At 32.1% G+C, this 16,280-nt stretch overlaps 1 protein-coding gene across 2 annotated transcripts; it reads right to left on the minus strand.

The window, feature by feature from the left end:
• Positions 1-3,335: 3,335 nt before the first annotated feature.
• On the minus strand, positions 3,336-14,984 carry LOC131929050 (lymphocyte-specific helicase). Of its 2 annotated transcripts, none has more exons than XM_059285234.1 (9): positions 14,858-14,984; positions 8,883-10,904; positions 7,881-8,106; positions 7,283-7,402; positions 6,819-6,935; positions 6,219-6,378; positions 5,798-5,977; positions 3,961-4,106; positions 3,336-3,461 (listed from the first exon to the last, which is right to left on the minus strand). In XM_059285234.1, the coding sequence occupies exons 2-9, from the start codon at positions 10,883-10,885 to the stop codon at positions 3,375-3,377; spliced, it is 3,039 nt and encodes a 1,012-aa protein (XP_059141217.1). In that variant the 5' UTR covers positions 10,886-10,904; positions 14,858-14,984; the 3' UTR covers positions 3,336-3,374. The 2 variants fall into 2 exon arrangements, with proteins under 2 accessions (XP_059141217.1, XP_059141218.1); XM_059285235.1 differs by lacking the exon at positions 14,858-14,984 and adding an exon at positions 14,664-14,739.
• Positions 14,985-16,280: the final 1,296 nt, after the last annotated feature.

Here is a 16,280-nt window from a genome sequence, read left to right on the forward strand (position 1 = left end):
AAAAAAATATATACCATTTTGAACTTGTCGGAAGCTATTAAAATTTGATGTCAAAATTATTTAGATTTAGATTACACTAAAACTTTTCTGCTATTGAAATAGGTTAAGATCTATGTTTAAAATAGAGACTGCCCAACTACACCCCAAAAGTTTTGTTTGGGCTACACAATTTTTGTTTTATTGAGTGGTGGTTTGGACAAAGTACTTTTTGTGCATTTGATACTTTTAAAAATTATTTTAAGTATGAGAGAGTTATTTTTTTATGTATAAGATTTTAAATAATTTTTTTTTATAATGAGCTTACTAAAGCTAAAAATACTTTTATTTTATGTAATAATGGAATATTATTTATTTTTTAAATGGAAAAGAAAACTTTCTCTAGTTTATTTTAATTTGAAGTAATTTGTTTAAAAAAAAAATTTTTCTTTAAAATAAACATAAAAATTCACTTAAAATTTTCATTAAACTGCTAAGTCATATAGAAAATATAAATATATAAATATATACGTCACAGCTGTTTCCCCACACTAATTTTACTTTTAAAAATTAAGTAAAATTCTAATGCTTTAACTATTGACAATTTTAACTGTAAGACTAAAGTAAATTTACTTTGTATAAGATCTTCAAACATATAGTCCTAATAAAAGATATGTAATGAATGCTACTAGTAGTAATGCCCTGTTACAAAAACAGAGTTACACATGTTTCAAGTAGTAATGCTAATTAACAAAGACATGGTATGCTTCTAGTAATATAGTTATATAACAAAGGCAAGGATAATGAATGCTTCTAGTTTGTAATGCTTACTAAAGGATAAAGAATACTTCAAGCAGCATCCAACAAACAAAAATCCCAGAGATTGTCATAATGTACAATTTCAAGTCTTATATAGTAATAGTATTTTTAAACTAATATTGGTAATACTACTTTAGTCTGAAATTATAAGTACATTTTCAAGACTAATAGAGTAATACCATATTAGTCTAAAATTATGATATTTTCAAGACTTGTATTATCTTTGTATTAACATTTTAGTCTAAAATTATAATATTTTCAAGACATGATATTATTCTTGTATTAACATTTTATACAAGTGTTGGTCCAAGAAAACAATGGGAAAAAATATAACACCAAAGGCAATTTAACAACAATAACATAAGTAATAAGTAAGCTCCACATATTGTTTTCACAAGGTTTTAAAAAGAAAATTCTTGTTGAAAATGTCATTACTAATTTATAATTATACATAGCAGTAACAATAACAAGTAAAAAAATAGTCTTTACAATGTAAATTTTGTGTTACCTGTATGTTATATGGTCTTATAACTTGTGCTAGCAACATTTGAATTATTGGTTTTTAACACGTTAACCAGATTTCTAAAAAATCTATATATATAATTCTCTTCTGGGAGACCCTAGAAAACAAGCTGTAAGCGCGCTCCCTACCACCCCCACATGGTCTGGTGAGCTGTGGTTCACGCTAAATATTTACAAGCAGAGCCAGGTTTAGTGACGACTATTAGGGGCAGATAAATTAGTTTGAAACGATTTTAAACGTAGGGGGGTGGGTAACTAAGTGGAGTTTACTTTAACGAGGGGGGGGGGAAGGAGGGGGGGGGAAGGAGGGGGGTTATCGTATGATATGCCGCGGGTCGGCTCGTGTGTTATATTTGTTGTCAGAGTAATAAAACCATTTTAAATTCAGGCATTAGGTTTATAAAAGAACAGAAAACAATCTGTTTCAACTCTATACTTAAAACAAATTACCTGGTTGTGAAATAACTTTGACAATACACTTCTTTAAAGTAATTAAACTGCACTACAAATTGTAGTAAAAAAAATTAACAGTAGTTCGATAAAAGCAATGACTGTTGTATTTAAAACCTTCGGAGCGAAAGCTAGAAAATTTTATGAAAAGTGATGGAAATACTAAAAAAATTAAGGCAATGAAAGATGAGTACACAGGGATGAATTATACAATACAAAAGTATTTTTAACTTTCAATGAAAAGCTGAAACAATGTTATAATATTATATTAAGAACTTTAATTTACAAGCAGAATAATAAAAAATTACATACTAATGTGAAAGTAAACACATCAAAATTTTGTTGTTCTAAAACACATTTTAAAACACTGAAGATGTAGGTTGTATGCCGCAATAAGGAAGAAGGCGACAAAAAAATAACACCAAAGTCATTTATAATTACAGTAATTCTAAGATCGCACTGAGTTTATAAAAGTATTAACAAGATTTAACCAGAATTTTTAATTATTATAAACATGGACTGGTTGTAGGTGTTGAAGTCAGTAAATTTAAACAATTATTATGAACTGAAAGAGAATGTAAGAAATGTACATTGGGATACATATGAGATAACAACAGGTTAAAAAGCAATGTAAGATTTAAAGTCATCAAACCCTAAAATGACCGAGATACAACAAAAAAGCTGATATCTTAGGAACTTTGTTACTGTAAATAAAATGAATAAGTAAAGCTTATATTACTATTGTAAGTTTATTACGCAAATAAACCCAAGACAAGATCCTCCATATAATTGAGTATTCTATCTAAGCTTTAAGGCAAGCAAATATCGCACAAGCCACAGGCACTGAATGAATCACTTTCTTGTAGAACAAATTGATGCATGTCGCCCCCACTGCATACCTTGAAATACTGAACACAGAGACCAAGGCTAATGACCCCAACAAGCTTAATGCACTCACATTATTCTGTACAGATTATTCACAGCAGGAATACATCTGGATGAACCAAATGTAAATCTGACACATGTAGCTTTGTATCTCCTGTTTTTAAATTTAAGCAAGAATACATAAATGCAATCGAAAGATGCAAGCTTTATTTTACAGAAAGAACAATTTCTGTTTTTTAAATTAAAAAAAATAATTATTGTTACATATTCTAAATTGAAGACACATTTTGCACCATGTTTTATATATAGTTATATATATATATATATATATATATATATATATATATATATATATATATATATATATATATATATATATATATATATATATATATATATGAACATTTTGATTCATTATGCATTACTAGGGTCACTGTAAAAAAACAACTAGGTAAGCTTTTCATGGATAAAAAATGTCAGTTTTCAGGTGTTTCTATATATGTAGATTATAAAAGTCTATATATTTTTGTATTAAATAATCAAGAAAATTTCAATATCCTAAAACATATACATAGAGAACTGTACAATTACAAATGGTACCAATTTAAAATAGTTCTATTCATGCTAATGTATCAAATGATGATTCTTAATGTTTTTATAAAAACAACATTTCTTTTAAAAAAAAATAGTGTATACAATTTGTTAGATCACTGGAATAACAATTAGCTCAACTGAGAACAAGCACTCAGAACATCTTCCATGTCAACACTTTCTGCGTTACTTTGTTCATCCACTGTTGTGTCTATAACCTGTAAACAAACACAATTTTAGTAGTTGAAATTATTTTTAGCTGAATTTGTAGCAGACTGTAAAATACTTCAGCTAAAAGAGGACTGCACTATACATTTATAATTTAAAACATAATTATGTAATTAATTTGATTGTTTAAGACTTTTTTCTCTGTGTGTGTTTGTGTGTGCAAGTGTTTCATGCAAGATGACTGAAAGAAACTCTGGGTGACAAATTTATTTATTTAAGAACTATAAAAACAGACATTTTGCATTTTTATACTGTAGTTCAAATTTTAAAATTAATCTGACCCAAAAATATACTTTCTTTTCAAAATAAAAAATATACATTTATAAATTTACATTTGTGATGTGTCTATATAGTGTGGTCAGATATTTGAGCATACAAATGCTAACTGAAAAAGTCATAAATTGAAAGTTTAGTTTCATTAGAACATTCCTAAGTCAACCAAGCACTAATTATTTTACCAAATGTACAAATCTTATTAAACATCACTACCTTAAAGAGCTTTGCTGCTTGACTCTGACTGTCTGGGTCAGCTTGCTTTCCTTTCTTCCCCTTCCCTTTCTTTGCCTGTGGAGCTTTTTTAGGTTTGGCTTCTTCAGGTAGAGGAGTTGCTTGTGTTTCTTTCAATTTATCAGTACCTTGAGTTGAGTATTGAGAGCTCATAAGAAAAATATTTTAACCTACAGATAAAAATATGCTGAAAGTTTTAAACTTCTTTGTTCTTAGTTAAATATTATGTGTCAGCTTGTTATGCATTATGTTGGCATGTTTTAAACTAATCTGCTAAATTAAAGTATTTTAGCCCAGCAAGCAACTTCAGCAAACATGTTTGCATAAAAAGCTGAACTTTAATCAATTCTTGCTGATGATCTAATTCAGTGCTTCAAAGATATGTCCATGAATGCAAAAAATTTCGCATGGCTGCTATAAAATGCCATATAATACCTCTACTTTAAGTTACTTTAACATACTTTACATAAAATTTTCCTAACAATAATAATCATTAAAAAAGTTTTAAAAAACCCACGTTTTCTGATTGAACTAAAAAGTAGAAAATAAACGCTATACATCACAATAATGCAAGCGATCACTCTACTATAAGCGATGAAAAACGTGGGGCGCCGAAGTAAAAGTTATATTACTATTGATTAGATAATACTATTGACTTTTATTAGGGAGCTTGTAGAGAGTCAACAGTATTAGAAACTGTAAGAAAATGACGGCGCCCCACGTTTTTGATCGCTTATAGTAGAGTGATCGCTTGCATTATTGTGATGTATAGCGTTTATTTTCTACTTTTTAGTTCAATCAGAAAACTTGGGTTTTTTAAAACTTTTTTAATGATTATTATTTTCTACTTTTTAGTCTTTGTTTGTTTGCATTAAAATCTTGCTATCGATTTTATCTTTTCACTTTTTTTGGGTAAACGAAGACAACTCGTAAAAAGACAACTCGTAAAAAGACAACTCGTAAAAAGACAACTCGTAAAAAGACAACTCGTAAAAAACACGTTGTGTTAACACATAGATTTGAACCCGTGTCGAGTGGGATAGCAATCGTGTGCCCAACCACTCGACCATATCGTCTTTCCCAAACTGGCCTACCTCCTGTAAGATTTAACTCGGTTCAAACTAAATTATCTGCCCCTAAGCCTGTGGCGATGTGGGATCGTTCGCTTCACTGCGCGCGAGGTACGCGTCGCTCGTTTTTTTCTAATGGCTCGCAGAGGAGAATTATATATATAGATTATATAGCGGTCTAAAATGCTCAATAAAATGTTTCCATTGATAAATTTAGTAATAATAACAATAGAATATTCAATGGTCATCCAAAAGAAAGCTTCCCTGAAAATTTCAGCGCGCTAGCTAACTGGGAAGTGCCAGAAATTTCGATTGCAAGATTTGATTGGAAAGACAAACACAGAAACACAGACACAGAGAAAGCAAGTTAAAGAAAACGTGGGAAATACTAGAAAAAATACAGACATGACATGGTGAGTGATTTGTGTTCCAGACAAGTTTAGCAACTTACAAAATGCAGAGTTCAATCGATAACATACTTATTAGTTAAAATAAGCTTATAATAGTATAATATATAATTAGAGGAAAAGTGTAAGGTAAGGAATCTTCTGGAAAGTTTTTTAAAGAAAAAGCCAGCGATCAGAAAAGAAATCAGAAAACTTCCTTCAAATGGAAAATCCAGATTTCCACAACAATGAAAATGTTAACATTTCATCTCTGTTGATAATACGTAGTCTATAGAAATTAAAATACTAGCGATGAATACAACAAAACATAATCAACCTAATCTTTAAAAAAATATTTCTGACTTTTTTTCCATTTCTCCAGTAGATCAGATCTGTCAAGAAGAAGGTCGAGCTCTGCTTGAGTGATGACATAATTGTCACCTTTGATCTCTAGCTCATGGTCCTTTGAGTTCAGCAGGCTGCGCAACTCTTCAGGGGTGATGGGTTTAGCTTTAGTTGTGAAGTTCCCACTTTTGAATTTACCTACACATGGAAGTAGTGAAAAGAATGTTCATGTCAAACTGAAAATGAGGTTTAATTGATTTATATATTTTTTTTTACTATAAGAAACAAGCAAAGAAACAAGTGAAAGTATAAATCTTTTAAGTTTAAACAGCTAGCTACATACTTAATGCATTGTTTTATTTATATTGCTTTCTGAAATTTTTTTACAGGAAAGCTTTTCATAAACAAAACAACAGTGAAAAAAAGGATTCAAAGCTACCTTTGTGGATAATCATCTTCTCAAGTTTTCTTTTCGCCGCAGCTCTTTCAATAATCTTTTGGTCGATTGTATTGGCTGTAACAAAGCGGTAAACAACCACTGGTTTTGTCTGACCAATGCGATGGCAGCGATCCTGAGCCTGGAGGTCACACTGTGGGTTCTACAAATAAAAACGGCAGTAAAAATATGACAAAAATTTAGATTATGTTTTATAAAAACATTGTTTATCTTTAATAAAGAACTGGTAGGTATTTTTAAAAACGAAACTTTATATACAAGTAATTAACAGGGAAATAACAAAAAATATAACAAATTTTAGTTTAAAAATTGATTCTTAAAAGAGTCATTGTTAAAATTGGCAATTAACCAGTTCACTGTCAGCTCTAATAGGTTTATTTTTATAAGTTGAAGGTTTTTTAATTTTCTTAGCTGAATAGCTATATCCTTATTAAGTATTTAAATTAGAGTTGTAAGAATTATTATTTTATTATGATAATATGCAAAAAAAAAAAAAAAAATATGCTTCAGTGCATAAAGTCAGTAAAGGGTTATATGAATAATTATGAAGTAGAGTAAAATGTAGATGACAATTGTTCTCACCCAATCACTGTCATAGATGATGACAGTGTCTGCAGCTGTCAGGTTTATACCAAGACCACCAGCTCTTGTGCTCAGTAAAAACAGAAATTTATCCTTCGTCTCATTAAACACATTCATCTGTCACAAAAATAAAAGTAAACGAAAAGATATAGAGCCTACATATTTTTCGGAGCAAAAAAAAAATGTACAACTTATAATCAAACAATTTCAACACATTATATAAGAACTGTACGCAATGCACTTTTTTTTTTTTAATCAGTTACAATAACGTTTGAAAGCTATAATCTCTAACATTTTAGCTTCTGGTACTTTTTTTTTACATTAATTAAAAAAATCAGCTTTTAAAAAATTCTATCACCTAAATGACTTTTTTATAGATGGTATATACTCCACAAGCATACTACTAGCTATCAAATACATATTAAAGAAATATAGTTTCAAAAAAGATTAAAAGAGAAGCTTACACTGTCTTTTCTATCATTCATTTGTGTGCTGCCATCAAGACGGCAGAAATCATATCCCCGAATCTGGCAAAAATCTTCTATAAGATCCAGCATTTTTGTCATCTGACTAAATATTAATACCTGAAATGGTAACAAGAATGATATTAAATTACAATAAAACTTCTATTTACAAGTAATATGCACACCAACAAAAACACAAATTTAGACAATTATCGAAGATTAATTACTTAAAATTGTTTTTTAATTTAATCACACTAATTGAAAATAATATTATAGTAATTCAGTTAACTTGTATTGGTTCAAATGATTCCTTAGCGTTGTTTTTACAGAGAGAAAAACAGCTTATTAACTACACATTAACTTAAGAGTAGAATGAAGTGCCTCTGAATGTCTTGGTGACGTATGAATTAATGACAGAAGATGCAGTGGAGAGGTAGTGCACCTGGCTTAGTCCTGACCATATAATCCCTTCTTTAGGCTGAGGTACAAACTCTACCATTGTGACAGTCATGTCTAAAAAGGCATCACTTCTTAATGTGCCAGCGGGACCACAGACTAACATAACTACAATGATGATAACTTAAAATTCCAAACATACCCTGTGTCCCCTTTTCTTAAGCTCCTTCAACATACGATCCAGAACCAACATCTTCCCTGATGAGGTAACAACACCTTCGGTGAGTGCAAGGTCGCCCGTCTTAGGGTCAAGCGGGTGCTCCAGCAAATAAGGATGGTTACAGCATTTCCTCAGCTGCATCATGACATTTCTCATCTTGATTGTAACCTGAGAGGTCCTCTGTTTTTCTACTTTGTCAGCCCTGTTGCTGTTTACAACCAGTTGAAAAGGAGTCAATTATAAAGCTAAAATTTTAAATTAAAATATACAGTTTTGTTGAATTAAAACAACACTGGTTTACTTTAAATGTTAAGATTCCGCTGATCTGTATTTTTTTCCCTTCAGGTTAAATCTGGATATAAAAGTTGACTGAACAATAAATGGGTAAATGGGGTAAAGTGAACAAAGTTGAACAGCATTTCTGTTTACATTTAACATTTTTAAAGATGGAATTGAGTTGTATTTTTTAAAAAAGGCAGATTCTATCCGGAAAAAGATTTGCATGCTCAATGGAGAGAAACTGTCTCTTTCATTTGCTGTGATGTTTTCAATGGTACTGCGAATGCGTGTTTACACACCTATCCCTAACTCTAGCACAGCTATTAAGGTCACTATGCACAGAACTAGTTTCATGTTTTCAGCCGAAACATCTTTTTCCTAGTTGCTAAAAAAACAAACAAAACACAGGATTCTAAACTATAGTCAAAGTGCTAGGAAGATTATATCAGTCACACTGATTCATCATTTAGAAATATCAGGAATTAGCATTTGTGACAACAAAAACATAATATCTATATAGTATATTCATTATCAACATTATACTTGGGAAGATAGTGAAATAAAAAATTAATATGTTTATCATAATAAGAAATATTTAGCAACAGGCACAATAGTAATGCAAGAAACGAAAGTTCTACAATATTATTAACTAGCTTTAGTTTAGCAAGATCTTATAATCTTCAATTAATCTTACATAAAACTTACTTGGATTTGTCTTTCTCACTGAATGTATGTATCCAACTTTCTATCTCCTTTTCTTCTTCCTCCCAATCTTTCCATCTCTTCACACTGCAAGCTTTAGAGCCTTCCTTTTTGTTTAACTTCTTCTCTTCCTCAGTTTCCATCATCATCTTGTAGTCCACCACGACAGATGTGGATTTCCGTTTAGGACGGCCACTTGGAGTTGTCTCCACCTTTTCTTCCTCTTTGTCTTTGGAGTCAAGTAAGTTGAAAATTGTTCTGTCCACCAGCGCAGAATAGAAAGATTTTTGCTGTTGTGTCAATGGGGCGTAAACAATAATTTCTTTCTTTGGGGGTATGTTTAAATCTACATCCGACTTCAACCGACGCAACATAAAAGGAGACAGAATCTGATGAAGCATGCTAAGAATATTGTTGGCACGTTCCTGATTCACAATCTTCTCCTCAGATGATGCATCGCTGATGCAGTTTATATCAAACCAGGTCTCGAAACTGCCGAGATCATCAAAAATCTCTGGTAAAAGAAAATTAAGCAGGGACCACAATTCAGCTAAGTTGTTTTGCAATGGTGTGCCCGTTAACAAAAGTCTATGTGTTGATCTGTATAAACGTAGCTCCCTTATAAGACGACAATGTGTGTTCTTTATTCTATGACCCTCATCCACAATCAGGTATTTCCATTCATGGTTAGCCAGATATTTCCTATCGATCATAGCTATCTCATATGACGTAATAACAACAGGCTGTACAGATACCCCTTTACGAATCTCATGCTTTCTACGAATACGCCTTGACATATGCGCCCTTGCATCTTTGTGACCGTGGTAAAGAATTGTGGGAACTTTGGGAGCAAAACGCTGGAATTCCGAAAACCAGTTAGGAATGGTGGATAATGGAGCACAGACCAGAAATGGGCCAGGTATGCCCATGTATACCAGGTGTGCAAGGATTGCAACACACTGAACAGTCTTGCCTAGACCCATCTCGTCAGCTAAAATTCCATTTACACCATTTTCATAGAGAACCTTAAGCCAGCTGTAACCTTCAACTTGGTATGGTCTAAGTACCCCGCCATCCATTAACTTTGGTTGGAGAAGGGGGACCTGTTCACCGTTTATCACACGCTTTGAGCATTCATCTTCCTCGACACCAAAAGTTAAAGCTTTTTCAAAGAGTTCTGGCTCTTCTGGTTTTTCCCCGCTTGGTCCCGGTTCATTGTTCAAGGAGCTGGGTATGTCATCTTTCTGGGCGGTCTCACCTGAGTCAACTTTAACACTGTCAGAATGGTCACCCTTATTATCTACATTTTCATGGGTTGGAGATTTACTTTGAGGTGATAATGTTGGACTACCAACCGTTTTGGCTCTTTTCCCTTTTGTTTTTACAGGTAAATTATCAGTATCCTCGTCTGACTGTTTGCGTTTATTTCTCTGTCTCGCTGGCCTCTTTTTTCCAACCTCGTTATCACTTCCTATTTGTTTTCCAACATTTTGATGGTCCTCACCAACACTTTGCTTGGCCTCTTTGTCCTGCTTTCTCTTCAAATTTTTTTTCTGAAGCCTCGCTCTTCTTTTTTCTTCCTCTTCTTTCTGCTTTTTGATGCGCTCAACAAGATATTCAGTATACATGGTGCTCTTGCTGAGAAGAAATTTTAGCCGCTCGAATTTCTGTTCTTTCGATTGATCTGTCATCTCCCGAAGTAGCATGGCTTCTTCTTCTTTTCTTTTTTCTTCCTCCTTGATTGCTGAAGAGTACAGCCTTTTCTCCTCCTCCAGCATTTCCTCTGTGATGATTTTACTGGGGTCCACGGGGAAAGAATCAATGGATTCCTCATTGGAGATGCTGCTGCTAATGCTGGGAGACTCACATCTCCCGCCAGAAATGGAGCCATCGCCAAAAGTCAAACAAAGTGCTTCTTCTTCTGGAATGTTTGAAGCACACATGTTTTCAGGTTTGGAGGGGGAGCCATTTTCAGAAGCCGTTGTTGTGCTGTAAACTGTGCTCATAGTGAATGGCTCCAGGAATCTGTAAACAGAAACATTACAATAATTTTTATTATATATTAATGTTATAATTTTAAATTATAATTAATAGTCTTCTAGGTATACAATAACGATTAGCCATACAATGCAATGACAAATTTTTCCATTGAGATCCTGTTTGTTCATGTATCATTAACATTACAAACTGTGCATATACAGGAAGGTAATACTAATATGCTGAGAAAATGCTGACAATGTCTATATAGATTAAGAAGATGTAGTCTCTATTAAAATCTGTCAGGCTTTTAAAAAACCCTCATGTTTGATTTCTCTGATGGTAATAGGTATGTCTAAGGTCATTATTGGTTATAAAAGAAAAGTAAGAATAAAAATGTATCAAAACATAAATATGAAATATTGAAAACTTAATGTTCATTTGAACAGTCACTTTGAAGGGTGGGGCACAACATGATGATGTTATTTGGAGGGCTGTTTAAAGTCTTGCACATTCACTATATTAATTAATGTTCTATGTATGTCATCAGGTTGTATCAACGATAGTTTAGCTAGAATCGTTACCCTTAAGGTGCTCCTTAATTAATACTACACTACACAAATTCAGCAGATTTTTACCACAGTTACAAAAAGCTATTTCAATTTCTTTCATAGAACCTCCGTGGTGGCTGTAGTGAAAAAATTTAAAGCTGACCCGTACAATCAGAAAATATTTTAAGAATTGATGTCACAAAGTTGCAAATGCAGAAATCTTGAAAAATACCATTTGCATTTAAGAATGCACTTCTATTTATTGAAAACAACCTAACATTATAACCTAAAGTTTGTTTTAATAGACAAACTATGAATAGCAATAGCACATATCAGTAAACCCCACTTTGTTTTTTTTAAAAACTCAAAGCTTTTTCAGTAAATATTTTAAATCAACTTTAACCTTTGAGGACAATATTTTTAGTTATGTTTATTCATGTGGCATATCTATCTAAAAATGAGAAAAAACAAAATTGTTTTGGCTTCTTCCAAATTATACTAGAGTCTATGCTATTCCAGTGTATGATAATACCTGAATAATGGAGTCTTATAAGACTGCTGGTAGTTAAATAATTACACATATGACTTACTTATGTCAATGAGCCAATGCTAACCCGTATCTCTAACCATCTATATATATAATTCTCTTCTGGGAGATGTTAGAAAACAAGCTGCAAGCGCGCCTTGCAGTCCCTCTCTTCCTCGCTATCCCCCCCCCCACCTCACATGGTCTGATGAGCTGTGGTTCACGCTAAATATTTACATCTTACAATCGTAGAGCCGGGTTTGGTGACTGCTATTAGGGGCAGAATATTTAGTCTGAAACGATTTTAAACTTAGAGGAGGTAACTAAGAGGAGGCTGCTTTCACGAGGGGGGGGGGGGGGGGGTTAGTGTTTTAAAGCAAATATTTTCAGTGGCAGCATTGGAACTGTCAAATTCACAAATTATGAATTACTGAAAAGTAGAAAAAACAACAACTAAATAGCGGCGTATGATACACCGCGGGTCGGCTCGTAATAATAAAACTGAGATTACAAAGCTACAAATAACCTAACCAGAAGACAATGGTTGTACAATGATTTTGCTGAGTTAACAAAAATACTAAATAAAAGCATCAAATAAATAAAATAGGGCCTACATGCAAAAGTGTTTTTATCACAAAATGTGTTTTCATATAGATCTAGAGCTGCTGCACATGATTTTTAAATATTTAATGAAAGGCCATCTTGCGGCTATTCCCTCCCATTGGGGGCTATTAGATTAGTACATGGAGAAGAAGATATCTATTAGTATTACTATTACTATTATCTCTAAGACTTATCAGAATCTGAGAATATTTCAAATTAATAACTAAATATTAGCTAGACTAGTCTATATATAGATCTATATTCTATTAGGTTCTAGCGTAGTCAAGGCCTATACTATACTAGATCTATGTATTCATTTTCATTGCCTTAAAAATAAAATTAAATTAAAACATCATGACATCCCCAGTCAGGGACTGACTAGTCACTGAGGAGTAGGCGTAGCTTACTCTAGCTGCCTAGCAGCTAGCCTAGCTAGATCTATCTACTAACTAGAGATCTAGATTAGAATTATTAGATCTAGATTAGATCTAGAATCTAGTAGCAAGAGGCTACTCATCTCTTAGCTCTAGATTATCTAGATCTAGCTACTTGGCTAGAGTCACTCCAGTAGATTATGATGAGTAGTCTAGACTGTTAAAATCAGCAACTCTGGATTCTAAATATTAATATCCCCAGGGTTTAACTAAAAAAAGGATCAGTAAAATCACGTAACTGGCTGTCAAAGATATTAGATCTAATATTTAAATATATGACACATGTTTCTAAATTATAAAACTTACCTTTAACATTAAATGGTGATCTTTACTCCACCAATAAAAAAATCATTTCAATTATTAAATTATTTGTTCAACAATAATTGTAAATTAAATTATATCAATTCTATGATAACATACACATAACATGGTTGAAATATCATGAATATTGACAACATTTAGATACAATTTTAGTAATCTAAAATCCGTTTAGCATTGTACTTCTTTCTTGCAAAAAAGTAGTTGCGCAGAACAAAAATGACTTTTTAAATTTGACCAACATTGTAACAAAACCACATACGCTAAGTTAAATATTTTTACTTTGTGTGGATGTATACAATGTTGGCACCAATTAGGCCAATTTTCATTAAGATATTCCATATAATAAAAATTTGGCAACAGATTATGTGTTGCCTATAGCAGAATTTATTGTTTAAAATTAAGGGGGGTATATGAGTTTAAACCCCTTTTTCATTAAATAAAATATTTTTAAAATCAAATTTGAACAATGGTAATATCAAAGTATATAATAACCTTCATTTTTACAATATTTCTTGCATATAACCAAAGTAATCTAAAATCTACTCAACATTGTACTTCTTTCTTGCAAAAAAAGTAGTTGCGCAGAATAAAAATGACTTTTATTTTGTCCAACATTGTAATAAAACCACATAAGCTAAGTAAAATATTTTGACTTTCTGTTAATGTATACAGTGTTGGCACTATTCAGGCCAATTTTCAGTAAGATATTCCATATAATAAAAATTTGGCAACAGATTGTGTGTTGCCTATCAAAGACGCTTATTCAAAAATTTTAGGGGGGTGACCCTCTTTGTTAACATTATTTTTTATGATCATTCTCAATCCACTTCAATTATATTTATCTTACTCTTTTACTGATATCATAAGCTTGATCTTAGTGAATTTTCATTAAAAAATACCTGCTATTTAAAAAGTTACAGAGATTTTAGTTCGCATCCAAAAAAGTAGGGAAGCAAAAAATTGAGAAAACCCCATAGTAAAAAAACCCGAAAATTAAATACGTTAAAAATTCATAACTCCGTAACCGTTTGAGCTAAAATTAAAATAAAAGTATCTTTGTTCTTGTCTAAATGAGCTCTATAAACTGGTGCTACTACATTATTTATTTTTTTAAAATTGAAATTTCATCCAAGTCCCTAATTTTTACACATGGACATTCCTAGCTTGTTTGGGTTTACAACTTAAAAATAAACTTTTGCTTTGCACTCATGTTGATGTCGATGATGGGACACAGATTAAAATAAAAATACTGAATGTTTGTTGTGTCTTAAGTTCTTAAGTCTCGAAGATCTATTCTTATCAAGTACATTTTACACAATGAAGAAATTAAACACCCATACGCCATACACACGTTTTATTTTTTTATAACCACCTTCTTGCTTCAATCTTCGTCTGCTGCTAATAATGCCCCATAGCACGAGTAGTCTAGTGTGGGCGAGTGAGAGTTCTCTCTCGCGAACGGTGGTGTCTGTGAACGCGAATGTTCAATCGGGTAATAAACAATGAATTGCTTTCTAGCACTTGAACGTTCGTTTTATTTATTAAAATCAGGCTAATTACACTCACTTTCTTAAGCAGCTTACGGGGAATTTTCTATGTTTATAAGTTATGTTGTAAGTGTCAAATAATTATCGATGACCATTCATCTACTATTTTTGTTCAGATGTAAATATGCCACTTAAGCCTATTTTCCCGCCATTATATGCAATGCCAGATTTTTTAAATTATATTATTGCTTTGTAAATTTTGTTATAAATGTTAGCCTACATATTTAGTCATATAATACAATTTTCAGCAACATATAAAGGCATTATTAACACACTTACGTGGTAAAAAAAATTAGCCCACTATCATTAAGTCTTAATTGATATCTATATTAAAATTCTCTGAAACTAACTAAGGTGTTATGTTATCGTATGATTTAGGCCTATTATACTTCATCAGTAAGTATTTAAAGACACTTATCTCTTTGGGAGGACAAAAAGAATCAATATTGTAAAAAGAATAGTAACAATAAAAAAAAAAGAAAAACTATCATTCTTCTATTTTTTTTTTTTTTAAATTTCAGTTATTAAAGTACTTTAACTTACTATAGTAACTATATGAACGGCTTATAACTTTGGGGAAGAATATAAACACAAAAAACAGCATTTTAAGTGTATTTTGTAAGCATGTCTTTACATCTTAAAATATCACTCAGTGGTAGCATCAGCAAATAGACCTATAATACTATTTTAGTCATGCGGGAAAACATGCTATTGTAGTAGGCATAGAGTCTCGCATAGTATGTAAGTTTATTGTTTTACTCACCGATACTCGACTAAGTCTGTTGATGAAAATCCAAATAATAAATTTTCCATTTTTTTAAGTAGTTGTCACTGAAATCTTCTATGCTTTCTTTGTTTCTATCAACTATAATCCCTATGATCAGCACAGCGAGTCCCCGAAAACAAAAGTGTCACGCTAAAGAATATAGAAACAATGGGTGGTAATTTTTTGCGTCATTTCATATCTTAAAGGTTGCCTAAGATTTAAAAAAAATGCAAATAATTATTTTAATTTAATACATTTTACTAAGCCTAGATAGCTGGATTTTTTTTTATTCTTCTGACCACTATAGAACTGTGTCACCAGTTCTCTCTGCGATTTCATTGGCTCGCGTGACCGACCATTCTTCTGTCGATGCAAAATGTTCCTTTGTCGTGACCAGCGTGTCTTCTTCATCCCAAGCTGCCAATCACAAAAATCGAGACCACAATGCTAGACACACGTTCCATTTGCGCGTGTGAGTGAAAAGGAGCACGGGAGAAAGGGGGGTGGGGTGGGTCAGGTGGTGAATTTTTAAAAAACCAAGCCTTTTGACTGTCCACCGTTGTTAGGCTACGTTACAAGTAGGCTACATGTAAGCTATAATTGCAGTATGTTATTAAAAGTTATTTCAAAATATATTTCAATATCAAACAAGGAAAAAACATTTAAGTAGCTCTGA

The sequence above is a fragment of the Physella acuta genome, unplaced genomic scaffold, assembly GCF_028476545.2.
Source record: "Physella acuta isolate Inbredline_101_S28 unplaced genomic scaffold, ASM2847654v3 ptg001586l, whole genome shotgun sequence".
In the NCBI taxonomy this organism is placed as follows: Eukaryota; Metazoa; Mollusca; class Gastropoda; family Physidae; genus Physella; species Physella acuta.

Coding starts and splice junctions, on each gene's coding strand:
- LOC131929050 (XM_059285234.1), bottom strand. CDS start 10,885: ATGAGCACAGTTTACAGCACAACAACGGCTTCTGAAAATGGCTCCCCC. Junction 6,936..7,282: donor TGAATGATAGAAAAGACAGT/GTAAGCTTCTCT, acceptor TTTTTGTGACAG/ATGAATGTGTTTAATGAGAC. Junction 5,978..6,218: donor GAAGATGATTATCCACAAAG/GTAGCTTTGAAT, acceptor TTCCATGTGTAG/GTAAATTCAAAAGTGGGAAC.